Below are 27,961 nucleotides of genomic sequence, written 5' to 3'. Positions count from 1 at the left end.
GAACCGCGCTGCCATTGGCGGCAGTGGCGAAGCCACCCCCGCGGGGGGGAGGCTTGGGCGATGAATGAAGTGTGAGTGGGCTGCGCGCGAAGGCCAGAGCGCAGGGCGCAGAGAGGCAGCCGGGTTAGCGGGAAGGTGAGTGCTACAGGACATGGACTGCGTTGGGGACTCGGACCAGGATGCGGACAGGGTCTGTCGCCGTTGCGGGACCCCTCTCAGAGGTGCCAGACCCCGACCCCGACCTGCTGACGTCAGCAGCGCGGCAGGTGTTTGCGGAGGCCGGGTTGGCGAGTGGTGCGACGTCTGGCGGGAAGCAGGCCCGGGCACCGGAGAGACATCCTGGGGCCCTTCTGTGGGCACAGGGCGGGACCGAGGGAGCCGGATGCAGAATCCACTCCTTGCTGCCAGCTGCCCGCAAGGGAACTGCGAGTCTGCAGGAAAGGAGGAGGGGGGAAGGCAGAGCCGCTGCGCCAGAGCGAGAGGGAAGATGGGAGAGGGTTGGGGCACAGAACTGCATGTGGGGAGCCGCTCGGGCTGCCGGCCTGAGAAAGGGGCAGCAAGCATACACGGTCGCAAGCCCCTGCTGGTCTGATCAGGAACAGGTTCACCTGCAGAGGCGACGGTTGCTAAGTCAGAGGAAAATGTGAAGCACAAAAGTTGCTCACGTGCGACAGGCTTTGTTCCTCCTAGGAGCGCGGATGACTGAGTCCCTGCGGCCCGGCACATCTACGCCTCTCACGCGCTCTCTGAGCGCAGGTGAACGCCAGCGAGGATTCGGGCCGCTTTTGGTGCCTCTTTGGCAGCTTGGCTCGAAACCCGGGACCCCGAGGCAGGGTACCTCCTTCACGGTGAGAGGTCAGCATCCGCAGATGTACGGAAGTGTGAGATAGAGACACACAGTTGCACCCGGCAGCTTGCTGGGCCCCCAGGCTCAGTAGCCTGAGTATGGCGTGATGAGACAAGGCCATGGGTATTTCTGTCTAGAGGCGTTGAAACCACGGTGGTTTATTCGTAATGGAACCAGTTCTCCATCTCTGTTTTAGGGCAGTGGTTTTTCTAGTTTAGTAAAAACCAACGCAGCTGTCTAGTCAACTGCTGTTAGGCGGTTTGGGGCAGGTGGACGGCAGGGGACGGAGCACCTGGGTTTAGCAGAATTAATTATAAATCTTAGCTGTGGTAATGGGGACAGCGGGAGCTGTTTGCTGAGCCTGGCATTTACTGACTGGAGGCTTTGGACGGTCAGCTTTTTAAAGTCCCCTGGCCCAGAGGAGCAGGCTAAGGACCAGGATGTTTGGAGTGCCTAGAATGATATGGGGGATGCTGGAGATTTGTATCCTTGGTCAGTCACTCTCTTCTCAAGAGAGGAAAATGGGCCAGAGAATCAGTTACCGGAACAGCGCTTTATCAAGAACCAAAGGAAAACGGGTACCTTGTGCTGCAAAGAACACAAGACCATGTGTAAGACCAAGGGTCTCTCTTGGTTGGGCCACCTTAATTTGCCTACCCACTAGGAAAGGCCACCAGGTACTGCCTGGAAAATTCTTCCTGGATGATCTAATTGTGGTTCATGGGTGTGGCCTCTGAAGCAGATGTGGACAAGTCCCAACCAGAACCTTCCCCAGTACTGCAGAGGGGCCAGGCAGGCAAGAGAAAGATGACTTGTGAATGGGCCCAGCACCTGACGCCTAGTACAGCCCCTGGTATGAGGACCTCTCTGCAGCGGTTTGAACTCTATGCCTGCCTGCCTTCCAGACACGCACGTTTTCTCAATCCACTGATAACTGAAGTTTGGGACCAGGTGTTGTAACTGTGAGTCTTCTACTACAGAAATTGCCTGGCTTAACATATTTCCCACGTGGCGACTGCTGCCCCATATGAATTTATACCTAAACTGGAACGCTTTGAGCTCCTAAACTTTCCCCGGTGGGTCCATTTCAGGATGAAGCATTTGAGACACAGAAGGGCCAATACTAAGTCTAGCTTTTCAACAGAAAGGAAGGGACACCCCTGCTGCCTCTGGAGATACAGTCAATAGCTTGTGAAGTACAGAGACCAAGTACTTCCTTCCTGATCCCCACGGCGGCTGGAAGAGAGTGTGGGTTAGCTCTCAGAAGCTCAACACCAAACTTGTTCTGGGATTCCGGTGAAAGTCTGGCCTCGGTGAGGTCTTGATGAATATGAGGGACAGGGAGGCACACCCCAGTTCTCAGTCACTGTAATTGGACAGGCCCTCGGGGATCGTGTCCCCATGTGACAGGCGGCCAGAGCTCTGCATGACCAGTGAGTAGGGGAAGTGGGCCATCATGCTGGGCCTGGGCTGCATCATCCTGTGGGTCCCTGCAGACGCAGCAGCTGGACCAGGGAGGTCTGGGCTCTTCCTCCCCTCCTTCCCTTGATCAGCCTCCAAACCTGCTGCTGTCAGATGGAGGCCCTCTGATTTTCCCCAACACCCTGTGGACAGGTATCATGACCTCATTTTTGTTAACATTGCAAAGAATTATAATCAACTGAGTTTCACGACCCACAGCTTTAATCCCAGCACTCAGGTAGCAGAGGCAGTCAAAGCTCCGAGTTCAAGGCCAGTCTGGTCTACGTAGTGAGTTCTAGGATAGCCAGAGCTACATAGTGAGACCCTGTCTTGAAAATACAAAAACAAACAAAAAAGAATTAGAATCCTGGACCACATCTGTAGATGAGGGTGGTGCTTTCTCAAACCACATGTCTTTTATAAAGCTACTCACAGCCGGGCAGTGGTGGCACATGACTTTAATCCCAGCACTCAGGAGGCAGAGGCAGGTGGGTCTCTGTGACCAGCCTGGTCTACAGAGTGAGTTCCAGGAGAACCTGTTGTTACACAGAGAAACCCTGTCTCACCGCCCCCCCCCCCGGCCAGGTACTCACATGTGGATCAGAAACTGGGGGCCATGGGTAGGGTGAGGCTTACTTAATGCCATAGTCAGGGCTCCCCTTGGCACCAGAATCAAAACCATGGAAGCTGAGGGATCTCCAACATGCCTCTTCTTCTTCCACACCAAGTGCTACTAAAGCTCTCCTTCCTTGCCCCCGCCTTTGTCTTTGCCTTGCAACTTTTAAGGCTGCAAGCTTTGGAGCGTGCCTCGGGCATTGCCCCTTCAGACCCAAAGCACAGAGAACACGTAGGATTATTTGAGGATGGTGCTTTTCACCCCACCCATACATCCTTGGGACCCTTGAGTTTTGTACTTGGGGTCCTTTAGGCCAGGATACCCTGCGGATAAATTTGCACCCTAAGAGGCCACCCGGAGGCAGTGGCCTGGCTCAGCCAGGAAGGTCCCTTATCTAGCTAGAGCTGCCCCCTTCTGAATCTAAGACGACCCTGAAAATCATGAAGGTTCTGGTGACAACCTCGCTGTTGTCATCGCCCCCCCACCCCAGAATATAGAAGACCTGTGGGAGCCATGAGAGCCGCCACAGGGTCCCCTGTTTCAGTAAAGCACTGGCAGCCATAGGCAGCCATGCGGCAGAGGCAAAGCAAGCTACTTCTGTCCCCAACTGTCAGGTGAGCTGAGGGATAACAAATAAGGCCCGTGGACCTTCTTGGAGTCCGGAAGTAACCGTGCCTCAGAAGTTGGGCACTGTAGATCTGTTTCCCATGAGCCTAGTGGCCGCTTGGCCCATTTGTGCAGAGGGCTGAATCCTTCACCTCATACCACGTTGCAGGAGGAAACTGAGAACCAGAGGCTTCTGACTTGCCAAAGTGGGAGCACCTGCCTGCCTTGGCCTCTGCTTCTGAAATGCACCTTGATTAGCAAGGCTTCCATTTCTCTCTGTAGCACGGCGCCTGGCAGTGAGTGTTCTCTGCATGCTCCAGGATCCCCAGATACAGACAGGGTGGGAAAACCTACCTAGGTTGAGACTGCAGACCTTCTGTGTGGGACAGGTCATTCTGGACCCATGCTGGTGTCTTGTACTCAGGCTCCCTGTTAATTAGTCTGCGGCAGCTTCTGTGAAAAGCAGCTGGTTCCTGATCTTTTACCTGCATGTGGCTACCAGGTGTGCAAATTAGGTGCTTTGGTAGCTGGCCTATGCCCTGTCCCCATTGCCTGAGCCCCATCCTGAGGAAGTAAAAATGTACCCCACTGTGTATGAAAGGAGATACCTAGGAGAAATCAGGAGGCAGAGAAGAGTCCCGAGGTCACAGAGGGGTGGCAGCTGACCAGGCTGTGGTGTCAGCAGGAGTGCCCAGGTGAAAGGTGGTGGCTCCAGAGCAGTTCAGTGCAGTGCATAGATACCTCCTGCCTTTGTCATCCTCTCTTTCTGACTGGAGCTTCATGAGGGGTATCGGGGTTGAGGGCAGAGGAGAAAGAAGAGAGGAGAAGAGAGAAGGAGGAAGGGAAAAGAAATGAAACGGGTCTGCTGGCTGCCAAGGTCTAAGGAGGGTCTAGGATTTGGGTCTCAAAAGTGTCTCCAAAGCAAGAACAGAGTAATGCTTGACATCCCAGCTTTGGGGCTTTAAGATGTCCTAGGAACAGCCTGCAGAAACCCAGGTGGCAGGGACCCAGAGCAGAGAACCATTCTGAAATCCTGTCTTCCAAATTGCAGTGTGAGCTGAGGCCCTGGGGGCTGCTCCAACTGGGAGTTTAGAAAATGGATGGACAGAGGAAATAAGCTAGCAGGGAGGAGCATGCAGCCATGCAAACCAGGCCTTTTCTCACAGATGGGGCTGCCTCTGACCACTGAATTTTCCTAGCGTCTCTGAGGAGGAGGACGGGATTCTTCCAGAACTAAAGACATCATCAGTGTGATGCTGCACTTGCAGCCCTGAAGACAGTGTGGGGGGGCTTGTAAGGGAATCTTAGTCATCTGTGGCCTTCTAAGATCGTTCACAGGTATTACCTACACCTGTGCACATGCCTGCCCTCCCACAGTGCTCAGGTGTGGAGTTGTCAGCTGACAGCAGGAGCCCCAGGGCTTCATCATCCTGGGCTAATCAGTTTGGCCTAATCCCACAGGGCTGGGCTGCAGGGCGGTCTGGGTGGAGCCAGCCTGGCGGGCTGAGACACAGCACAGGCAAGGTCTGCTCGCTGGAGAGTGATCTGTGTGAAAGAGCCACGTCCCTGCTCCTCCCCACCTGAGCAGTGGTGGCTCAGTAAAGCCTTCTCCGACTAAGAAAGTTCCTCCGAGCCTCAGATCTTTTTCTTCCCCACACACAGCAGCTAGAAGTGGAAGCAGATGCAGGGTCGGGGCTGGCACACAGGCAGGCGCCCCTCCAGCAGCTCCCCCCCACCAACAGCTATTTAGTGGTGGGGGTGGAGGTCATCACGTGGCTGGAGTCCCAGTGTGAGGAAGTTCTCTGTCATAGGATAGCTGTCAGGAGTACAGGGTGCTTCTAAAGGTAGTGCTGGACCTGCCTCCCATATAATTGGAGTCGGTGGGGATGTATCCAGGATAACCAGGCAGCCCACATTTGTCATGGACACAAGGGTGTTGGATGTTCTGTGAAAGCCTCTTCCCTCACTTACAGCAACGGGTGAGCAAGTCCTATCTCCATGTGTTTAGTCCCCCAGGAGCCTGGATTCTGCTGATCTGCAGCTACACACGGCTTGCAAGGAGCTCTTAAGGACTGTTCATGTAGAATTGCTGTGGGATCCTTGTAATGGGGACTGATTCCTGGGGGTGGATCCCTGAACCCTGGTGCCTAGCAGAGGTCCCACCCATAGCAGAGCAGTATCAGTAAGAAAGGAACGGCTTGACCTTGCATGAGGCAGCATTCTCCAGAGAAGGACAGGCAATGAGAAATATAAGGGGATTTACTATTAGGAGCTGGCTCATGAGATTACAAAGCTAAACACGTACCAAGATCGTGAAGACAGTAATCTGGGATGGCAGGTTCTCTTGAAATCTACCCTTACACACACAGCCAGGTCCTCCAGAGGGTGGTGCCTATAGACTCCATGGTGTCTCCTCCAGAAACCCCTCACTGACATGCTCACAGTGACATGTGACAAATGCAGGGACACCTGCAGTCTAGCCAGACTGTCACTGAGGCTGCTCCAGCCATAGCATAATCTAGCAGGTCCTAGGAAGAAACTTGAAAGCTAGCGGCTGGGACATAGCTCAGCAGCATGGTCCTCCTGACATCAGCATGGCAGTTGTAGGTGTGGGCAATGGTGACCCAAGGGTTGATACGCGTGCAATGACACCTTTCCCCTTTATCGGTGGTGATGGTGGGGTGTATGTTTGTGTTGTTGTTCACGTGTGTGCAGGTTCACATGGTGTACATGTATGTGACACACTGTCTATCTTGCCTTTTAAGACAGGCTCTCTCGTTGATTTGGCAGGTAGACTAAAGTGACTGGCCAGTGACCCCCAGGAATATGCCTGTCTCTGTCTCCTCAGTGCAGGGATTGCAAGAATGCCCTGTGAAATTCAGCTTCAAAAAACCAGCAAGCCGGGTGGTATTGGTGCACACCTTTAATCCCAGCTCTTGGGAGGTGGAGGCAGGCGGATCTCTGTGAGTTTGAAGCCAGCCTGGTTTACAGAGCTACTTCCACAACAGCTAGGGCTACACAGAGACACCCTGTCCCGAAAAACCAAAACCAAACAAACAAACAAACAAACAAAAAATCATGTGTTCCGGAGGTTGGAACTCGGGTGCTCAGGCCTGAGAGACAAACACTTTACCAACTAAGTTTGGCCCTGTTTTAAACATTAGTTTTTATTTACATGGCTGAGTATATACCTTCTGTGAGCAAGTGCCCATAGAGGTCAGGAAAGGGTGTTGAACCTCCTGGAGCTGAGGTTATAGGCGGTCGTACAACACCTATGGGTGCTGGGAACAGAACTCGGGTCCTCTGGGAAAGCAGCGCTCTTCTCTGCTGAGCCATCCTTACCAGCCCTGCCCTTTTGTTGAGAGAGAGTCTCTAGCTGAGGTTGGCCTTGAACTTGTGATCCTTCTGTCTCCAACCCCCTCCATATGCTGGTATGACCGGTACGAGCCACACGTCTAATCCACTCTGCCACCCTACAGTGGAGAGGCAGCAAACATCAGAGCGCCACTTGTTAATGTTTAAAGAAGGATTTCAACCTGTTTATTTCAGTGTAGAATGTAGATAAATCTGATTTTAGATTGTGCTTCAAATATTTGCCCGTGTCCTCAGCTCGGGTTAAACCGTGGTGACGCTGGTGCTTCGGGATACCGACGTCTAGAATGCTACAGTGGTGGCCTTCATTTTCAAGGAAGAAATCCCTCTGTTGCCTACTGTCTGTTGCGATCTGAGTTCCATTATATCCTATGTATGCCCATCTGCCTGTCACCTGTGTAGTCCCCAGTGGCGGTGGAGGGATCACAGTGGGCACGAGGCCAGCCTGGATTAAAGGCTGAAACTCTCTGGTGACCTTGAGTTTGGCGACTTTGAGTCTCTCCCCTCTGATCTCCCTGTGCCCCAGGAGTCTGCTTTCTGCTTCAACCCCAAGTTCCAAGGCTGGCGCGCCGTATGGCTGTTCTCATCTGGTCCTACCCTGCTCCCCTTCGTCCTTCCTCTGTCCTGTTCCGCTGCCATTTGAGAAAGTGATGACTCAGGCGGTAAAGAGCGCGGTGCCCAAACATGAGGGCCTGAGTCAGAACCCCACCATATATGTAAAAAGACCGGCATGGTGACACACACCTGTAATCTTTAATCTCAAGCGAGGGACACAGGGACAAAAAGATCTCTAGGACTTGCTGGGCAACTAGCTCAGCCAGCTCAGTGAGCTCCGTGTTTCCCAAGAGTTCCTGTCATAAAAGATAAGGTGGTGAGATAGCTCAGCCCGTGGAGACGCTTGCCACCGTGTCTGATGACCTGAATTCAATCTCTAGGATGGATGTACTTAGTGGAAGGGAAACTGACTCCAGCAAGCCATCCCGTGACTGAGACCAGCAATCTGCGTGCACCCCCCATAAATAAATAATGCAATTTAAAAGATAGAAATTAACAGAGGAAGACACCCAGTGTTGGCCTCTGGCCTCTACATGAATGTACACATGTGTGCATAGACACACACATATGTGCAAGCTACTCTGCTGTCTCTGTGGGGCCCGGCTACACTGACTCCCACGGCGTGAACCGTCTCTGCCTCGAGTACTCTCCTCTGACACTGTCTTTCTCTGGCAGGGACACCAGCTTGTAGAGAAAGTGTTGGCACAATGAGTAGTACCCCCAGGCCTGATCGCTGGCACCGATTACACCAGGGATGTTTATGGTGGACTCTCTACTGCTCACAGCCTCAAATTAGAACTCCTGGCTCCTTGACAGTGCCAACTTGTTAAAGTCAGCCTGGGCCCAGTGGTGGGTCACAGTGTCCTCCAGAAGATGGCTGTGTTGCACTCTATGGACTCTGGAACTGTGTGGTTCAGGTCTGAGTTACTGATGACTGACTCAGGCAGTTCTGCTCCTACAGGCAGGCAAAGCCGCTGAGGATGGAGTGCAGGTCAGGGCTCCCAGGATGACTGTAGGCCTCCTCTGTGTCTCAGCTCTGCTCACTGCTTGGTGGCCCCATCTAATAGCTCTGTCTTCAGCATTTTCAGGCATGGCCACACCTTCAAAGTCTGCTGGAATTCAGTCCAGGGCAGGTGTAGCTCACTAGCAGCAGGGCTGTGGTCAGGAACAAGACATATGCGTGAGGGGCTGGCCAGAGGCCACTCTGGGTCAGAGGAGGCTGATCCCAGTGGTGGACTGTGTGGGTACTGAATGTTCATGAAGGAATTTCGACAGATTAGGGAGCAGGTAAAGGTTTGCTAACAAGAAATTCTATTCACAGAATAGACTCAGCGGCGAGGCATTCTCTCAGCCACCTCTTCTGCTTCTACCTGCTGTGCTGCCAAAACCCTCCGCACCAGGCTGGAGATGCCCCAGCACGGCATGGGGGACAAGCATTTCCTTTCCCTCCCGAAGCACCTCTTCGCCAGTGCGTCCTCTGCCGCAGACAGCGGCTGTGACACTCCACCCAGCAGCAGGGCGTCCCCGGCCTCCTTGCGCTCTGCCCACAGCCCCCTGGACTCCTCCAGCCAGCTCCTGTTCAAGCCCCAGGCTGAGAAGCGGAGTAGCCAGACAGCCCGTGAGGTGAAGTACACGTCCGCAGGGCCAAAGAACACGCTGTGCGGTTGGCGAGCCTTCACCCCCAAGTGCTTGCAGGTCTTCAACACCCCCAAGGGCTTCCTCTTCTTCCTGTGCGCAGCCTCCTTCCTTCAGGGCATGATCGTGAACGGCTTTATCAACACCGTCATCACCTCCATCGAGCAGCGCTTCGACCTGCACAGCTACCAGAGCGGGCTCATCGCCAGCTCCTACGACATCGCTGCCTGCCTCTGCCTCACCTTCGTCAGCTACTTTGGGGGCCAGGGGCACAAGCCACGCTGGCTGGGCTGGGGCGTGCTGGTCCTGGGCATTGGCTCCCTGGTATTTGCACTGCCCCATTTCACCGCTGGCCACTACGAGGTGAAGATGGATGAGGAGGTGGGGACCGGGTTGTGTCTGGGCAACAGGAGTCACGTGGAGTGTATGGACTCGGGCCTGTCCAGCTACCGGCTGGTCTTCATGCTGGGCCAGCTACTGCATGGTGTGGGCGCCACACCTCTCTACACACTGGGCGTCACCTACCTGGATGAGAATGTCAAGTCAAGCTATTCACCCATCTATATTGGTGAGTGGGGCTTCCCAAGGAATCGGGTGGATAGGCATTGGTGGAATGAAGTGGATACCTCCTAGGTGATCTCAAGCCCTTCCTGTAGGGACTTCAGGCTAGAAATCTCAGCACAGGCCCACACTGGACCCCCAAGTCTTCAGGCAGGGCTAGGGCAGGGCTAGCTGGCACTGAGCCTCTGTGTGATTTGGAAGGAGTCCTGTGGAAAGGTAAGTGGGGAGGAATTGAGCCTGGCTCCCTGTGTGTTCCTTGTATACTCTGAGCCCGGCCTCCCTAGGAGGTAAATCAGTGGTGAGAATTCAGGAATGCTGAGACTTTGAGGCAAAGCCACAAGCAGCTCATAGTTTCTATATCATGGCCTGTGACCTTCAAGGCAATTGGCATAAAGCTGCTAATCTCACTGTCTACCCAGGTGGCCTCAGGTTTCAAACCCTTCCAGCTCAGGCTCCTGTTGGGGGCAGATGCAACAGGGAGCCCAGTAATCATTGCAGGCTCCGCTCTTTCCTGCGAACAGCCCTTGCTTCTGGCTGTGCCCACTTATGCTTGCCTTTCCAGTTCCTCCTTCGTGGACACTGCCTTTACCATGCAAAGCAGAGTCATAGCATATCTGCTTTCATATGGACGCAAGCGACATCCAAAGTGCACTTCTGGGGACGTTTTTAGAGCCGAGGACTGAATGTCATTCCCGGTTGCAGGCCACCCAGACACACTCTGACCTAAAGGGGTTCACAGTGGAGCTGTAGTCACGGGAGCATGGTGGGGGCATCTCTTAGGAGGGCCCACCACGTGGCGTGTGACGGCTGCACACTCTGTTTGCCTTCCAGCCATCTTTTACACAGCGGCCATCCTTGGACCTGCGGCGGGCTACCTGATTGGAGGAGCCATGCTAAACATTTACACGGAACTGAGCCAACGGTGAGTAACTGGGCATATCTGTCTGCCTTCCTCAGCGCCTGGGAAGCTGTGGGCCCCAAATGTCTGATATACAACAGGAGGCTAGAGCAGGGGAAATCTGGGATAATCTCGGCTACAGGGGCTGGGGGTATGTAGGGGCTTTGAGGACATAACCAGGGAAAGTTGGGAAGCATAAAGGGGGATAGGTTCAAGTTCACCTGATTCTGAAGCCCTGGCCTGACCGTGTGTCTTCAGGTTCTTCTCTTAAAGTGACAGGCGTTGTGTCTGTATCTTCAGTATCTAATTTTTGTAAACGTAAATGGGAGAGTGAGAAGTGAGAGGGATGGAGGGAAGCAGAGCTGGGAGGCTGGGGTGGCCCTGCTGGCTACCAGTCAGCAAGGCTGTGTCCTATCACGGAAGGGCAGCTCTTGTTGAGTTTTCCTGGTGGCTGTGCTGGGTCCTGGGCACCACTCCACCTTGGGACTTTCTCTGCAGATGGCGCCAGCGAGGTTTCTAGTGCTCTGCCCCCTCACAATGCCGCCTCTAGCCCTGGGTTGATACTATGGGGCCAAGGGTGCGTGTTCTGTGCAGAGCCTGAGGTAGGTCAAGGCTCGTGTCCCCGATCTGGATGTCTTGTGCCCCGTGGGCTCTGTGTTCTGAGTCACTCTGCACATAGGGATGGGAGCCTGAGCCAGGCTTCGGGGCAGCTTCCTATTAACACCAGCGCATAGGGGTTTACACTGCTACCCTGGCCTTGCTGCCTAGTCCTTCATCCATCCTTCCTCTGCCCCTTAGCCTTCCATCCCTCCATTCCTGCTTCCCTTGCACCCTTCTCTTCCAGGGTATGAAATCCCACTGGCCAGTTGCTCCCTTCCCATGACTTTTTCTGTTCAGTTTGAGAGCCTCCCCCCTCCTCCTATGCAGATGGCAGTTGGGCACCTAATGGTTCCTGTGTGGGTAGCTCAGTGAACTCCAGCTGAGCCCTCTGTCCCCTGAGCTCTGTGGCCCTGAGGATGACAGCTGGCAGGGGAGGGACACCAGCTGTTACTTGAAGCTTCTGTCCCCAATGGGCCTTGCCCCCAGGGTCTCAGTTTGAGGCCCAAATGTAGCTTCCCTGGGTCCAGCAGTCAGGATCTGAGGAGCTGCTCTCTTAGTGAGTGGCCATTGTCAGAGGGCAGTGAGTGGCCATTGTCAGAGGGCCTCTCCAGTCTGAGGGAGAGGTGAACATATGACTGTAGCTCTGTGGGGCTCTGTTGCCCTCTGCACAGAGATCCTAGAGGGAGTGAGTGCCCCATGCATGTGCTGGAAAGGACATGGGTGACTGGTCAGTAATCCAAGGACCATGGCTTCTCCCAACAGGACGGAGCTGACCACTGACAGCCCACTGTGGGTTGGTGCCTGGTGGATTGGCTTCGTGGGAGCCGGGATCATTGCCTTCCTCATCGCCATCCCCATCCTTGGCTATCCCCGGCAGCTGCCAGGTGAGTTCTCTGCCCTGGTACACAGGTCTCAACCAGGAGGCAGGATATATATTCTGTCCTGTCCTGTCCCCTTCTCCCTGCCATTTCCACTAATGGGGAGTGGAATCTTTGATCTCCGTCTCCCCTCTATTGGAGAGCAAGGTTGGCAAAACCAGTCTGCTATCCCCTCCTGTGTCTCCACCAGAAATGACCTTCCCTTCTCCTGGGCCCACGGGGCCCTCTATTCTCATATCTGCAATCCTGTCCCATGACAACCTCGCCTTCAGGCCTTAGATTGCAATGCTGCATACGTGTCCGCATGCCACGTCCTCAGGTCCTGAGGCGGGTGGAGGAGCCGGTGTGGGGGCAGCCTCTGTGGAATATATGTCTCTAGAATCTGTAGCTGTCTACCGACTCTGTCCCTGCAGGCTCCCAGCGCTATGTCGTTATGAGAACAACTGAGACCCAGCAGCTGAAAGACCACGGCCAGAGAGCAGTGAGCAACCCGGCTTTTGGCAAGACTGTCAGAGACCTGCCCCTGTAAGGAGTGTGTGTGTGTGTGTGTGTGTGTGTGTGTGCGCGCACACACGTGCGTGTGTGAGTGATGGGTCCCATGTGGGGTCAGTGTACACTCTATACCATTCACAAGCCCCTTCTTGACCCACCAAGCACACTGAGACATGGGCAGTAAGACAGCCCCTGGGTGAGACCAGAATTACTAATGGGAGACCCCACAGAGCAAATGTCTTTCCAATGGTTTGCCTCCCTGTGCACTGCAGGCCCTGAGGCCCTCCCCAAAGAGTCCCTCAGGCAGAGTCTACCACTCTTGCCTTTTCACTGGGTATCACCTATGCATTCACTACCAGAAGCTTCAAGGGGGTGCAGTTCTGAACCAGACACAGGACAGAGAAGCACAGGTGCCGAGGCCTCTTCCAACTCCTGCCTCTCTCACTGACCAGTCCCTCCCTTCCCTGGGGTGGTATTCTCCAGGCTTTCCTTCTTCACTCTATGCCCCTTTCCTGTATGTCTGTCTGTCTGTCTGTCTGACCTGGCTCTGCTGTCTGTATGTATCAAGGTGCAGTCTTTGAGCTACTGGAGTCTTAGAGAACGATGTGGATTCATATGTCCTGAGCTACCACTTGGGAGCGGAGGACTATTGTGGACAGGGCTGAGTTTCGCAGCCTGTTCTAACACAGGGCGGGCAAGGGTAGCCCCCCCAACCCCCCGCCCCAGAGAGCCCAGAGGAACAAGGTGAGGCTGGAGAAGGTGGTGGATCAAGGCCTCACAGGCTTTGATCTCATTAAGTAGAGAGCCAGGGGCTGACTACTTAAGAGGCCTGAGTGTTGTCAGAGGCTGCTTGTTCGTTTCCCAGCCACTCAGACTCAAATAATCACACAGAAGCTCTATTAATTGCAATACTGTTTGGCCAATAGCTTAAGCATATTTCTGGCTAAATCTTATGTCTCAAATTAACCCATTTCTATTAATCTGTGTATTACCATGTGACTGTGGTACTGGGTAAAGTTCCCTCCTGTGTCAGGCATGTCTCGGGCAGGCCTACATAGCTTCTCTCTGACTCTGCCTACTCTCTGTATATATCTCTTTCAGCCTGACTTTACTTTTAAGTTATTGGCCGAAAGCAGCTTCTTAATTAACCAATGGCAATAAAACATATTCACAGCATACATCACCTCCCACATCATCTCCCCTTTTCTGTCTAAATAAAAAGGAAGGTTTTAACTTTAACATAGCAAGATTACATATAGGAAAACAGGTATCAAGTAAGAATTACAGTTACAACACTTATATCTACTTTATCTTTTATCGTAACTAAGGAAAACTATAACTATCTATTCTTCAACTCCACCAAAGACTTCAGAAGGCTATAATATTACCTAAGTTAGCAGGAAGTACAATGTAAGCAACTTCCAAAACTCTAGAACTGACAGAGAAATCTCGTTGCCTGGACTTTCACCCAGAGTTCTCCTGTGTCACTGGGGCATCCATCTTCAGCTTACAGGCCCATAGTTGCTGGAAGACTTTTCCATGAAGCAGGAAATTTGAAGATCTGTTCTGCCTTGTAATGGCAAAGTCCATTAGGTTGCTTTCTTCTGTGTCCTTCAGAATGTCTGGCAGACTCTTTCATGAAGCAGGAACCCTGAAGGACTGTCTCACCTCCTTTAGGCAACTTCAGCAGTCATTTTTCTGTGGGTTCTGCATGTCCAGTTCATACAGCATAGCATCAAACAGTCCAGGCAAGAACAGTTTCTTGCCCAAATGGCTAACCAATTCCATAAGGAGCCTCTTTGGTGCCTATCTTTCTCTTGAAGCAGCTTGGTGCTGCCAGGAGCAGATGTGTCTCATTGACATGAAAAGTCTAAGTTCTTAAAACATTTTAAATGCCATAATCTGAAGGTCTCTGAAAGATTTGAAGAATACCTATCTAACTGAAATATATCTCTGTATATCTAGAAAACCTAATGATGACTACAAACTTGACTATTATAGATGGCTATCTATTAACCTGTATTTCTTAATTATACATTATATTTTTAATTGAACTGTACAAACACAATACCTTAATCAAGAGCAGAAATATATATTATATATATATATCAAAATTGCTCTTAAATTTGTACCAATAAACCAAGATCCATACCAAAGAAAATCTCTATAGCATATCCCCCTTTAAATGTAAACAATATTTTGGAATTTGGGCATAGTTCTCTCCAAACTGCTTCCTGCTTTTTGTTGGGTGAAGTAATTTTGGCTGATATTCACGATGACCTTTCGGGGGGGGGGGGTCTTGGTCCATCAAACCACATTAGTCTAGAAGAATTCCACAGATTCTCATCCTCTGTGGAAACAAAAGAAGAACCTCTTTTCCAAAGCAACAAATCCTTAGACCTAAATTTTAAAGTCAAGATACCTTTAAATATATATGTTGGTTTAGCTTAGCAATCCATACAATGAAATGTTTCTCTACACTTAGCTCATTCACAGTCAAAAAGAAGTCAAAGAAAACACAATAGTATACATAATCCAGACAGTCTGTGTATATTCCATCTTTACGTGGATTATTTTCCTTTACTTCTTAAATCTATGACTGTCTGTAATCTGTCTCTTTAAATATTTTGGTTTAAAATGATTTACTTCTTTTTTTTTTTTTTTTTTGGTTTTTCGAGACAGGGTTTCTCTGTAGCTTTGGTGCCTGTCCTGGAACTAGCTCTTGTAGATTCTCTATACTCATTTTCTTCTCTCTCCCAAGCCTACATACATTTATCCAACACTGTGACCCATTTAGAGGACTTTTTTTTTATCTGAATCTGTCTTTATTGTATATCTGTAATTATTTTCTGATAAGAAGTGCCTTTTTTATTGCTAAGCAGGCGTGGCTAGGACCAACTCCACGGTCTTGCCTGCTGGCTTTGCCCAGTTCAACACAGCAGAGGCCTGTTCACTACCTCTGAGACTGTGGGGTGGGAGCCACGCTCACCACCATGACTCTGGTAAACAGTTAGCCCGTGCTGCCACCAAGTAACTTGCATCACGCTGCTCACAAACCCCATTCAAGTGCTTGACCTCCTAGGAGAAAGAGCCAGAGTATGTGTTGGCAGAACGGCCCAGGAAGCCACTGTTCTGAAATCATGTGTTTTGTTTTGTTTCTTTCTGCTACTGCTGAATCAGGAAGACCTCACTTAAAGGAGCTATGGCTTGCCGCCAGCAAACAGAGCCCATCCAGGAGGGAAAAAAGTGGCTAAACTTTGTATTTTGTGTGTCTAGACTTCCTTTCCAAGCCCGCTCAGGTTTTACGTGGATTTAGCTGGCACAGGTTGGCGCCAATTTGTTGTCAGAGGCCACTTGTTCATTTCCCAGCCGCTCAGACCCAAATAATCACACAGAAACTCTATTAATTGCAATACTGTTTGGCCAATAACTTTAGCATTTCTGGCTAACTATTATATCCGAAATTAACCCATTTCTGTTAATCTGTGTATCACCACGTGCCTGTGGCTTACCGAGTAAAGTTCCCTCCTGTGTCAGTCATGTCTCGGGCAAGCCTACATAGCTTCTCTCTGACTCTGCCTACTCTCTGTATATGTCTTTCAACCTGGCGTTACTCTGTTAAGCTATTGGCCAAAAGCAGCTTGTTTATTAACCAATGGCAATAAAACATATTCATAGCATACATCATCTTCCACATCTGCTGAGCCCCAGGCATGACTGAACTGGCTGAGGGCCTGTTAACCATGGTCTTAAAATTGGTCTCTCCTCACCCCAATAGCAGAGGTCTGGGGAAGCATAGCACGGCATGAGCTTTGCCCAGCTCTTCCCATGGGTCTCTTACCAAGTACTATACAGTAAGAGGTTCATGCCCAGGGTTAGTATCTGAAGCCAGGTGCTGGAACTAAGCAAGCAAAGGAATGTGTGCCTCCTTCAGTCATGAAAGGCATGACCAGTTCTCAGGGCAAACTCCAGAATCTCAGCCAACCAGCCGGCAGTGGGATTAGACACCTTGTGTAACATGTTCTGCACGACAGAGCCACTCTTATCCTTAGCCAACAGCCTGAAGCTAAGCAGGTCCAGGCAATACCTCAGGAATGGACCAGCCTGTGCATGGCTCTCCAACACCAGATATACCCCAGGTGGGAAGGGGCCATGAGGAGTCAGCACCCTGAGCCTGTAAGTCCCTGATGGGGCCAGGGTTCCTCCACACCTGCTTTCCTTTGTCAGAACACAGCTGAGCAAATGACTGTAAAGCCCTTACAACCTTCAAGTTAAGAAGCAAAATTTAAAAGAATTGGGTATGCTCTACTTTAGAAGGAATCCTCTGAGCATCTCCCTGGGGCCAGTCTGATCTCCCAATGCTCTGGTCAGTGTCTAGGAAGCAGTGGGTATGTACTCCCTCACGGAGCCTGCTGACGGTAGGGCTATGAGCTGATCCTGGCTTCTCTTCAGATCCTCCCCATGAGGAGCTTGAGTATGAAGCTGTGTGGGGCTCCCTGGCTGGTGTTCAGGACTATCATCTCTTAGGTCTAGATCTGTCAAAGAGAGTGGCTCCCACAGGGGCAGCGATGTGTGGTGGCCACTCACACAGGAGGCAGGGAGCAGGTACCAGCTCGCCAAGCCTTGGTAAGCGAAAGGAGCAGGATAGACAGCAAGCGAGCAGTGGTGTTCATCCTCTCCCTAAGAGCCAGGCTTCTAGAAGCAGCCTTACTGCAGAAGACGGTGTAGCTACTGCGCCATGAGCTGACTTCAGGGCATACCCTGCTCCTGTGTGACCTGTGCCTGAGATAGGTGACCGTGGAGCCCTGCCATCGCTTGCATGATGGCCAGCTGTGCCCCAGGCTCCGTTCCCAGGGGCTCTGTAATGTTTCACACCAGTCTTCTGTTCGATGCCACAGTCAGCACGCAGCCCTCACCCCAGGGAAGCTGATTCCCAACCAGCAGGTAGGCAGGGCCTTTAGAATCGCTGCTCAGATGGGTGGTCTCTCTTGGCCAGGTTCTGTGCTGCCACACCCTGACCACTCTGCCGTGTGGTCCTGGGAAGGCAAGTTAGGCACCTTCTCAGCTGTGTGGCTGCAGCTGTGGCTGATGCCTTTCACATCCTAGAAAGGATGGCGGCGGGAGGGAACCTAGGGGTTGCATTGCAGTGCTGGCCCCTTAGAGTCTCAGGACTCCAGGCCAAAGTCACCGTGGGATTAGCAGGCTGTATCTGACCACCAATTCTGTTGTCAATCCTAGTGTCCTATAAACCCTGTCCCCAGAGTACAGGCCAAGAGAAGGGGAGCTAGCCAAACCCACTAGGGACTCCTTGAAGGTCCCTGTTTCCAAATACATATGCCTGCCTCTTCTCCCCAGAGCTTGTGGTTGGGAGTCTGCACCTCTCTTGGTAACTCCTTTGCCTTCTAGATTCCTATACCTTGGTGACCTCTTACCCCTTGGTGGCCCCCACCCCTTGTCCAGCCCCAAACTCAGTGGTCACCCTCATCCAGAGCCTCTGCTACTTTGTCACAATGGCTACCAGGGGTGATTACTGTCTTCATTCACTTGGGGTCTGTCTCCTCGTCCCCACACAGAAACTGGAGAGCAGCCACGGCTGTGACTGGTCTCTGGAATTGGTTTTAGTATTGAGGACAGGTATACCAAAGGCTTACAGTGGGGCCGTTGTTTCACTACCTGCCAAGCCCGGCCTTTCACCCGCTCCGGGTGTGTCCCTGGGATAGATACGGGTGCCACTTCACTGCCTTCTCAAAACCAGGCCCTTTGTGTTGATAACCTCAGGAATGGCAGGTTCCTGGCACACAAACTCTGGCCCATCCTGACTCTCTGTCTTTTTCTGCCCTCTGTTCCCCTTTCACCCAGCTCCATCTGGCTCCTCCTAAGAAATCCCACCTTCATCCTGCTCTGCCTGGCAGGGGCTACCGAAGCCACGCTCATCGCCGGCATGTCCACGTTCGGCCCCAAGTTCTTTGAAGCCCAGTTCAGCTTGAGTGCCTCCGAGGCCGCCACGTTGTTTGGTAAGGAGACTGAGCACTGACGTGCACTGCAGAGACAGCTGTGACTCCTGCACACGCTGGTCACAGTCTTCAAATTCCAAGTGGGCAATGCTCCCGGGGGAGGGCAGAGCCGACTCCTACACACTTTACCTACCATTCATTGCAGAAATGGTTTGAGCCTGGCTGTCCCCATGAGCCATGTGGCTGGTGCCCCTGAGTCTTGGGGTCTAAGTTTGAATCTCTGTACCTGCCTGACGGGATTCTGTGACAGGCTGGCTTTGCAAGGACTGTATAAGTGAATATCCAGAGCCCTTACTCAACCAGTGCCCACGTCCTCCCTGTGTGGAGGGCAGGGCTGCAGCCTCACTGATCACACTTTTGGCTGGAGATGCCCCATGCACTGGTCAGCGCTGGGCTCAGCCTAGGGACTGACCAGTGTGGGTGGAAAGCATCAGCTACAGCCCACCCTGCAGATCTCACTGTCTGGGTCGTGAGAGGGTATCATTTGTGACCCACTCTACCCGGATACATCCTTACCTGGCCCAGACGCCCATACCTGATGGCTCCCTCCCTCTACCACCACTTTCCCGTGCTGACACACCCTCCCTCGCTCCTTGTATACCCACGATGGACTTTAGTCATTGAGATCTGGGCTTCCAGGTGGCCTCCGTGGCCTGAGAGAACCCACCCTACTCCCACAGCTCTCCCTAAGGACCCATGGTACTCATTCGCCCCATTCCTCAGTGTCCACAGAAATGCTGCAGCAATGGCAGGGCCTAGAGTTTCTGGGTCCTCACTGAGTTCCTTCCTCAGGATACCTGGTGGTGCCAGCAGGCGGTGGTGGCACACTCCTGGGTGGCTTCCTGGTGAACAGGTTCAAGCTCCGAGGCTCTGGGATCATCAGATTCTGCCTGTTCTGCACCTTGACCAGCCTACTGGCCTTCTTTGTCTTCCTCATGCACTGTCCCAACATGCCCATGGCAGGTGTGACCACTAGCTACGTTGGGAGGTGAGCCTGGGAAAAGACCCCACCTTCCTGAGGGCTGTCACTGGTGGGGAGGGGCTGGTCACAGCAACATGCAGACAGGGAAGTATACCAGAATGTCTGCACAGCTGCTAACACACATCCAATGGCCCATGTCTGCAGCCCCCTGCCTGAAGGCCGCTTGGACCTGAGGGCGGCTTGCAACGCCTTCAACTGTTGCCAGCCGGAGCACTACAGCCCCCTGTGTGGCTCAGATGGCATCATGTATTACTCGCCCTGCTTCGCCGGCTGCCCCGCGGGTGCTGAGACAGGCCCGGATGGCCAGAAGGTGAGTGTGGTCACCGCCCACTGCCCTGCTCTGGCCGGGACCGGGAAGCATCTGCCTTCCTTATATGATCAGCGTTGTTGTTGGGCTCCCCAGATATTCCGAGGCTGTAGCTGTGTCCTTGAGAAGGTTTCCTCTGGCTTGGGCAATGCTACCGCAGGGAAGTGCACTTCCACCTGTCAGAGAAAGCCCCTCCTTCTGGCTCTCGTGTTCGTTGTAATTATCTTTACATTCCTCAGCAGCATTCCAGCTCTGACGGCCACTCTACGGTAAGAAGCTCTCACCACGTTTTTTTTCTCTCGTAGTACCAGCAGGTGGTGCTCTGCAGATGCTGGTGGGCCCTGGGGTAGCTGCAGGCCCAGGAAATGGGCCTCGTTCTAGTGGCATCGGAGTTGACTGTCTCTGGTACCCAACGAGGTGTTTGGCACCTAGGGAGGTGGCGATGTGGCCAGGACTCTTGCTGGCATAGGGGTCTGAGGTGCACAGCCCAGCTTCCCATGGGCTCTGACGATGCGATTTTCATTGCAGGTGTGTTTGTGATCAGCAAAGGTCCTTCGCCCTGGGGATCCAGTGGATTGTCGTGAGAACACTAGGTACTGTGGGGGTGAGGAAGCCATGGACAGGTGTTCATGAATAAGGCACCTAGAGGTGTCCTATCACTAAGCTGTGTGTTACTATGCAGACATTCGGCCATAGTTCTCACTGAGGTGGGCTTTTTCCCTAAATGCCCACTAGAGGGACCCATTGTCATTTATTTACCCAGTAGGTGGCTTTGCCTCAACACAAAAGGGCCCTGTGGAGAACCATGGCACTCCTTGCCCAATGCCAACTCTTCAGGAAAAGGAGGAAGTCCCCTTTCTACCCCTGAGAACATGAATGGACAATATGACCTTGCAAAGGTGTCTCTCTGTGGCCCCCCATCCTTCCCCTATCAGGGCACTAACCGAACTCTCTCCTTTGGCAGGCAGTATTCCGGGGCCCATTGCCTTTGGCTGGGTGATTGACAAGGCCTGCCTGTTGTGGCAGGACCAGTGTGGGCACCAGGGCTCCTGCTTTGTGTACCAGAATGAAGCCATGAGCCGCTACATGCTCATTGCAGGGCTCACATTCAAGGTGAGATGGCCTTCTGGGGTCTGGCTCCACTCTGCCTCCGCCCACTCTTCAGCCTCCTGACTTATCCGATACAAAGGCACAGCTATGGGGTTATAACCACCCTAAATCCAGGTGACCTCATCTTGAGGTTTTTCCGCACCCCCAGAGGATGAGCAGTCCTTCAGTTTCAAGGGACAGGGCGGGTACATGTCTTTTCAGGGACAGTGCCAGGTCCTTCCACCTTTTGTTGGCCCCTGCTTTTAACCAAACGGTAGTTTTCACTCTCGAACTGAAGCACCAGTTCCCCAGGACGGACTAATTATGCAGGAAAGGCATGTCTTTCTTCCAGGAGAGCAGAGCGAGTACTACAAAAGCAGCCTCAGGCTGGGCACGGAGCCCCCCAGGCTGGCGAGGGCCAACATCTCCTCCTGTCTCCCCAGGTGTTGGGTTTCCTCTTCTTTGTCACTGCCTACTTCCTGTACAAGTCGCCGTCAGCGTCCTCAGACGCCCTGGAGGCCTCCCTGCCCAGCCAGTCCTCAGCCTCTGACAACCCCACAGAACAGCTCCAGAGCAATGTCTGACAACCACCGGCCCCTCCACATTTCCTGAGGACTCTTCCCGGATACCCTAACCCCATCTTCACGGGGACGGAGTGGGGGGGAGCAACGCTGAGGACCTTGCAAAACTTCACACTGTATTCTGGGGCCTCGCACTGCCCCATACTGTGACCAAGCGGCCTCTGAGACACTGAGGGAGGAGTGTGTCATGTATGAACCAGACACATCCCCAACCCCTAGAATCTCTGAGGCATCACTACATTTCATGGGCTGTCACCTGGTCCTGACTTCCTGCCCCACACAGGGCAGCAGTGCCCTAGGTGGCATGATCCAGTGGAGCCAGCCACTTAACATTTTGCTTGAATCTGCTCTTACTGCCTGTCCTTGAAGCCTGGTGGCCTCTGGGCTGGGCAGGAGCAACTTGAATCATTATGTCTGGACTTACATTTTGCACTGAACAGTGTTTATGGAATTAGTTTTGTACCTGATCATGTGACTCATGTCCAACCACACTACAGTGAGCGTGTGATCCCATCTGCGGTGCCACGCAGATTCCGTGGGCAACGTGCTTCTACTATTTGGTTATGGGTATGTACATAATATATTTTAATATTTAAAGCAATTATTTTTGTGTGGCGTTTTATTTATTTCTATGGGTCTATGATTTGGCAGGTCAGTCTGCCCATCTTTGAGGTAGGTTCCCATAGCAATAGGCTGTCCCAGAAATTGGTTGGGCACACAACACTTCCCAGGGAACATCCCTATTGCCTTTGTGACCAGAAACAAGGCAACAGTGGTACAGGCTCCTGTCTCCTGTCCCCAAGCAGACAGGCTTCGGCCCAGACCTCTGGACCTTCCCCACTTCCCAAATGAATCAGGCCACATCCGTGAGCCCTGGGGTTGGGTACAGGGTGGCCACACACTGCTATCAGTAAGGTATGAGGTATGCAACCATGTATACTCTGTGTAGATACAAGTATATACAACGTGAGCTGAGAGACATTCACACACAGAATGCCTGCACTGCTAACAATTCAACTCCGGGGGAATGAAGGTCGCAGGGCCTCTGTCCCAACTCATAGCCAAGCCCCTCACAGCTGCGGAGAAAATGCAACCAACATGCTGTTTTGGGTCTCACACCATCACTGAGTGTTGGGGGGGCAGCCAGAGAGGAGGTGTGTGGTGTGTGTGTGTGTGTGTGTGTGTGTGTGTATGCATGCATATACAGGTCAGTGGACGACCTCCATTGCCTTCCTCATTCTCCATCCACCTTGGTTTTTGAGACAAGGTTTCTCACAGGCTAGGAGCTCACAAAGCCAGTTAGACTCTCCAGCTGGGGGATCTGCCTGCCTCTCTTTCCCTAGCATTGAGATTACAAATGTGTGCTGTTGTGCCTGGCTCTTTGCCTGGGTACCGGGGATCCACATCATGTCCTCTTGCTTTCACAGCAAGCACTTCACAAACTGAGCCGTCCTCGTTTTGAAAGATTACTCCACTTTCCTTCTTATCAAACCACACATGCAGGTCACAGCACCTAAGCCCACAGCCCTTGGGGCTGGAGCTCAGACTCTCAGAATTCCTGTCCAGAGAAGTGATGAGTCCTTCAGGAAGATACAAGGTACCACACAGACACACCAACACACAGACACACACAAGCGCACATACACACAGCCTCGCTGGCATTCCCACTCAACCTGCACAAACATCAGGGCTCCCAAGGCCAACCCTCTAGCAGGATTTTTTTTTAAAGATTTTTATTTATTTATTATGTGTACAATATTCTGCTTGCAGCACCAGAAGAGGACCCCAGATCTCATTACAGATGGTTGACAGCCACCGTGTGGTTGCTAGGAATTGAACTCAGGATCTTTGGAAGAGCAGTCAGTGCTCTCCAGCCCCTTCTAGCAGGATTGTGAATGATGAGGGCAGGGAAGCTCTTTGCATAGCCAGATGCCTTGGTGAGCCAGCCTGACCTTCCTCCCTGAAACCCCCTGGCTTCCATCAGCTGAGCAGAGAAAACCTTGGCTTCTCTGACCATTGCCTTGCCCTCTGAACACACAGCAGCCCCACCCACTGACTGTGTGACCCCAAACAACATGTTTGGTTTTTTCTGTGCCTTGATTCTCCTTTCTGCAGAAGACTTCACGTCTCCTGTCTCAGCAAGGCTGGTTGTTGTTCATATCGGCTCTTGCATCGGGTTCAGAGACCTGCCTGGGTACTCACAGTGGGGTCTGAATACTGCTTCTCGCCGGACTTCACACCTGACGACCCCTGCACACCCCACTGAGGAGCTGGCCAAGTCACAGCAGCTTTTTCTGACTGTATGCCTGGATGCCTCACTCTGTTTTCTGGGCACCTTGATATCTCCTGTGCATTTTTAGCTGAGACGGGGACATTCAGTTGACCCCACTTAGAGAAGAGACATTTCAGAAATCCCATCAGATGGACGAGCGGCCCTTTCATGAGACATAAGCTACAATGTTCTTACTGGAGATTCCAGTTAACTGGGTATATTTCTATCTGTTATGTCTGGTCACCCAGGCACAGAGTAGCCTCAGCTCAGAAAATGTTCCTTCTGAGGCCCCTGGGAATAGAACCTGAGAGTGGACTCAAGAATCACCAATCCAGGGACTGAGGCCAGGCCCCACCAGTATCCTCCCCAGTGCGCCCCAAGCTACCGGGACTCAGGTCGTTCCATCTCTTTGTCTCTCAAGGTTTCCTCCCCGAGATAGAGCTCCAGGATCTAGCCCATGAGGGCACCAGGACCTCAGGGATCTGACTTTCAGTGACTCAAGCTATGCAAAGCCCCACGTGCTAGCGCACAGAGAACACCTGTGGAATACGATGAGTCATGTGACCCCTGGAGGTGGCCATGTGCTTTGCCTTGATAGTCATCCCAAGGGGAGGAAATTCACACACCAGGACAGAAACCTCCGGGCCCCGACCTGAGAGGCAGCTCTGAAGACAGGCTTGGCTTTTCTTTTAGGGTCTCTGGGCACACTCGGGCTTCCCTGGGGTCCTCAGATTCCCCTGTAATCAGAGATCCACTGCAGGTGGTAACGCTTTGACTTGGCGAAGGAAAGATATACGGCACAGACGAGAATCCTCCACAGCGCTCTGGCCACAAGTGGACTAAGCTGAGTGGGTGTCAGAAAGGGCTGCACTGTGGGGGCAGCAGCTTCTGGACCCTGCCTCTCTTGAGTTGTGCAAGGTTGGAGGCTCATGTCTGACAGCAGATCTCTTCAGGAGACCAGTGCCTTGCCCAGGCTGGACTGCCAAAGCCGTGGTGCCCAGTTGGCTTTGCTCTGCTGCTCACACACATGGCTGCAGACAGGCTCCAGGGTGAGTCCTGTTGAGTTGGCACAGACACTGGCAGAAGGCAGGAGCTGTCCACCCCACACCTGGCTACCCTCCATCCCAGGGGTCAGAGCGGTGACCATATTAACCAGGCTGCCTGCGAGGAGAAGACAATCCCAGGATTCGGTGGCGCTGTCAGGAGCCCACAACACCCTCTTGTTTTTCTGGGAAGGGAGCTTCTGCTAGCTGGGACAGTGAGATAAACTAAGCTCTGAGTAATGCTTCTGGGTTTACGGTCTGGGATTCTTTACAAGTGGCAAGTTCCAGTGAAGGGTCAAGGGCTGTCGGGACGTATTCCTTTTCTTCCTATATTTAGTTAAAAATAATCAAGCAACTGCAGAATTGCTTTAAGACTCAGACAATGCCGCCCCTTTTCTGGTTAGCAGACATCTTGTGGGATAACCGTCTCCTTAGATCCCCAGATGGAGGGGAAGGATTTCCATGCCTCCACAGGGGCTGTATACCTGGAGAGCTGTGTGCTAGGGGGTTGCATACCTGGTAACTGGATGCCTGGAGGCCACACGCCTTCCTGTGCACACCATGGACCTAGGTTGTCAGACCCATATCAAATGCCTAGCTAACATCCCAACATCCCATGTCTTCTCACCTTAGTCCCAGCTCCCAGGGCACAAAACCCTCTGTGCCCCGTGTCAACCCAGTGGAGACCAAGGGCAGCTGTTAAGCTTAAGCATCATCTTCCCATTCCCGAGCTGGCCAGTCCCTACTCCCCCAGCAGAGGCCTAGCATGGAACTCGCCATTTATAGGATGGCTGGGCCTGTGCTCTGCCCCAAGACTCTGCTCTATGAAGCTGGAAGCTTGCATTTCACCTTCCTGAGGAGTTGCTCAGGTACACATTTTAGAACCTCTGACTCAGGGGGAAACACAAAATACACACACACACACACACACACACACACACACACACACACACAAAGCACGGATTCCCAGAAGCCTCTGAGCGGATATAGCAAAGGCCATCTTGGTTAGTGCTGAGAGGGACAGGAGGGTACCCAGAACCACCACAACCTAAGACATTGCCTATGGCTTTGCAGTGTCCACATGTGTTTAGGGTGGTCCAGACCCCTCCCTGCAACAATTGACAGCACATGTTGTACTGGCAAAGGTGGGGCCTGAGAGGCCCTCAAAGGCCCACTGTGACTGCTGGGAGGTCCTCGGGTCACTGGCAGCATTAGGCTGAGCTCCTGCAAGCCTTGACGGTTTCATGAGAGAGTTGCTCTGAAAGGAGCAAGCCTCAGGCCCCCACACTCTGTTCCCTAGAGAAGTAACCAGCATGGCACTTGCTCTAACTCATGCTCCTCCCATTCCAAACTGCTGTCCACGATGACGCCTTCATCGGGATCTTGAACTCCAGACTGTGAGCTAATGTTCCTTTGATATTTCGTTGTAGTGATGAAAAGACTTCTGGTTCCGAACTAAAGAGGAATGTACAGAAGGGCTCCAGTTATGGCTGAGGCAATGACAGATGCTTTACATATACAGGAAACAACCCCTTCTACCAGTGGCAGGCATAGAGGCCCAAGTGACACCACAAACAGAATTTGAACTGATAGGCAGAGAACTCCCAGGAACTCAAGCCAGATATTACAGGCTTCGGAACATCAAAATGAGCTAAGAGAATGTCACACGGCCACCAGCACTGCAGTCTCAGCCGGTCCTGCTGTGGATAAGCCTGCCACACATCAGCCTGTGAGGCCATCTGTGGAGAAGAACCGGATATAGGCAGAGGGTTGGTTGGAAGAGAGGCAGGTACTGCAGGCACTACAGGCACTACAGGCAATGGAGACTACTGGAGAGCAAGAGCTCAGAGTGAGGAATCCCTGGGAAATGGAGGCTACCTGGTTGTCAGGCAAGCCCAGCCCAGTGGCTTCCTGCTTCCACTTCCACAGCTATGACTTAGAATGTGTGGTAAAACGATAGCATTCTACCTACCACCCGGGCTCTGCCACAGCCAGTGGTGGGTAGGGGAGGGGCTGTTTAAGAAATTGTGTCACACTGTTCCTTGCTGAACTGACCACCAAACCTGGTGTGAACACCTACCTTTGTCCTTCAAGTCACACCCAACCCCTCCAGAATCACTCTGCTCTGGCCACACACACACACACACGGGGGGGCGGGGGGATGTGCATATATGCACGTGCACACAGGTGTACATACACAAATGTGTGTCCATGCACACAGATACAGAGGTGTGTGCATACAAATATCTAAACACCCATACACATCCATGTACACATGCATGCCATTCCTGCGTCCGTTGTGCCCAAAGCTGCGGTAGCTGTAATCTTCTATTTTCATATTTTCGTCTACCACAGTGCCTGATACGCAGTAAGTGTTCACTGAGTGTTTATTGGATGTTGTACGGGGGAACAGGAGCCATCAGCTAAGCCACCGTGGTCAGCACTGCAGAGGAACCATTGGCGAGCAGGGGCTGTCCATCCGAACATCTCACACAGAGCTCTGAGGCCATGCAGCCACGGCCTGCTCAGTCCTAGGACCACTAGGTGGCTCTCTGTGGGTAGGAGCTGGAGGCCCATGGTCCCCAGAGGCCACACACGAATCAGGTTGGAGAGGATTTCTTGCCACAGGAGCTCTGAGGACCCGGGATGAGTGGAGTGCAACCCCATGAGATGATCATTTGTGCCAGGATTGGCTTTAATCAGTAACACATTAGAAGGGCTCATGTGATAACGGCTTAATGACTGTTACAGGGATAATCTATTTTATTCTCAGCTGGTTCCCGTGGTAATTACATTTCTGTTGTGTTTAATTCATAACTTGATCATTTATTCCAAGTTGTGTCAGCCTTAGACCGCAGGCTCTTGGGAACTTCCTCAGAAGGAGTCCAGACTGCGTGCTTTCTCTGCCTGGACTGAGGAGGCCTCCTCCCTGTGTCTCTCCCTTCCCTTCCCCTCCTCTCTGTGACGGTGGTGGCTGAGGATGACAGTCCCAGATCAGGGCACATCCTCTCCCAAGCCTGAGTGCTTCCTGCACCCCCGCCCCCAATCATGCAAGGCCCTCGTAGTCTCTGGGCAGACCATGGAGTTGTGGGTGTTTTACTCACGCCTCAGGTTCCCTTCTTCCAGAAGAGGGTGATACCATGTCCTACTTT

At 52.5% G+C, this 27,961-nt stretch overlaps 1 protein-coding gene across 4 annotated transcripts; it reads left to right on the top strand.

The window, feature by feature from the left end:
* On the top strand, positions 1-22,095 carry Slco4a1 (solute carrier organic anion transporter family member 4A1). 4 transcript variants are annotated; one of them, XM_087910910.1, is made up of 12 exons: positions 1-135; positions 8,779-9,660; positions 10,485-10,575; positions 11,914-12,035; positions 12,443-12,554; positions 18,381-18,535; positions 19,499-19,523; positions 19,662-19,827; positions 19,921-20,093; positions 20,353-20,417; positions 20,789-20,937; positions 21,357-22,095. In XM_087910910.1, the coding sequence occupies exons 2-12, from the start codon at positions 8,865-8,867 to the stop codon at positions 21,495-21,497; spliced, it is 1,995 nt and encodes a 664-aa protein (XP_087767036.1). In that variant the 5' UTR covers positions 1-135; positions 8,779-8,864; the 3' UTR covers positions 21,498-22,095. The 4 variants fall into 4 exon arrangements, with proteins under 4 accessions (XP_087767036.1, XP_048297253.3, XP_087767034.1 ...); XM_048441296.3 differs by having other exon boundaries at positions 2-135; positions 19,328-19,523; XM_087910908.1 differs by having other exon boundaries at positions 135-266; positions 19,328-19,523.
* Positions 22,096-27,961: the final 5,866 nt, after the last annotated feature.

Source organism: Myodes glareolus, chromosome 10 (genome assembly GCF_982192425.1).
Source record: "Myodes glareolus chromosome 10, mMyoGla1.1, whole genome shotgun sequence".
Taxonomy (NCBI): domain Eukaryota; kingdom Metazoa; phylum Chordata; class Mammalia; order Rodentia; family Cricetidae; genus Myodes; species Myodes glareolus.
Note: the sequence above shows the minus strand (reverse complement) of the source record. Positions and strands in the feature narration are given on the sequence as shown.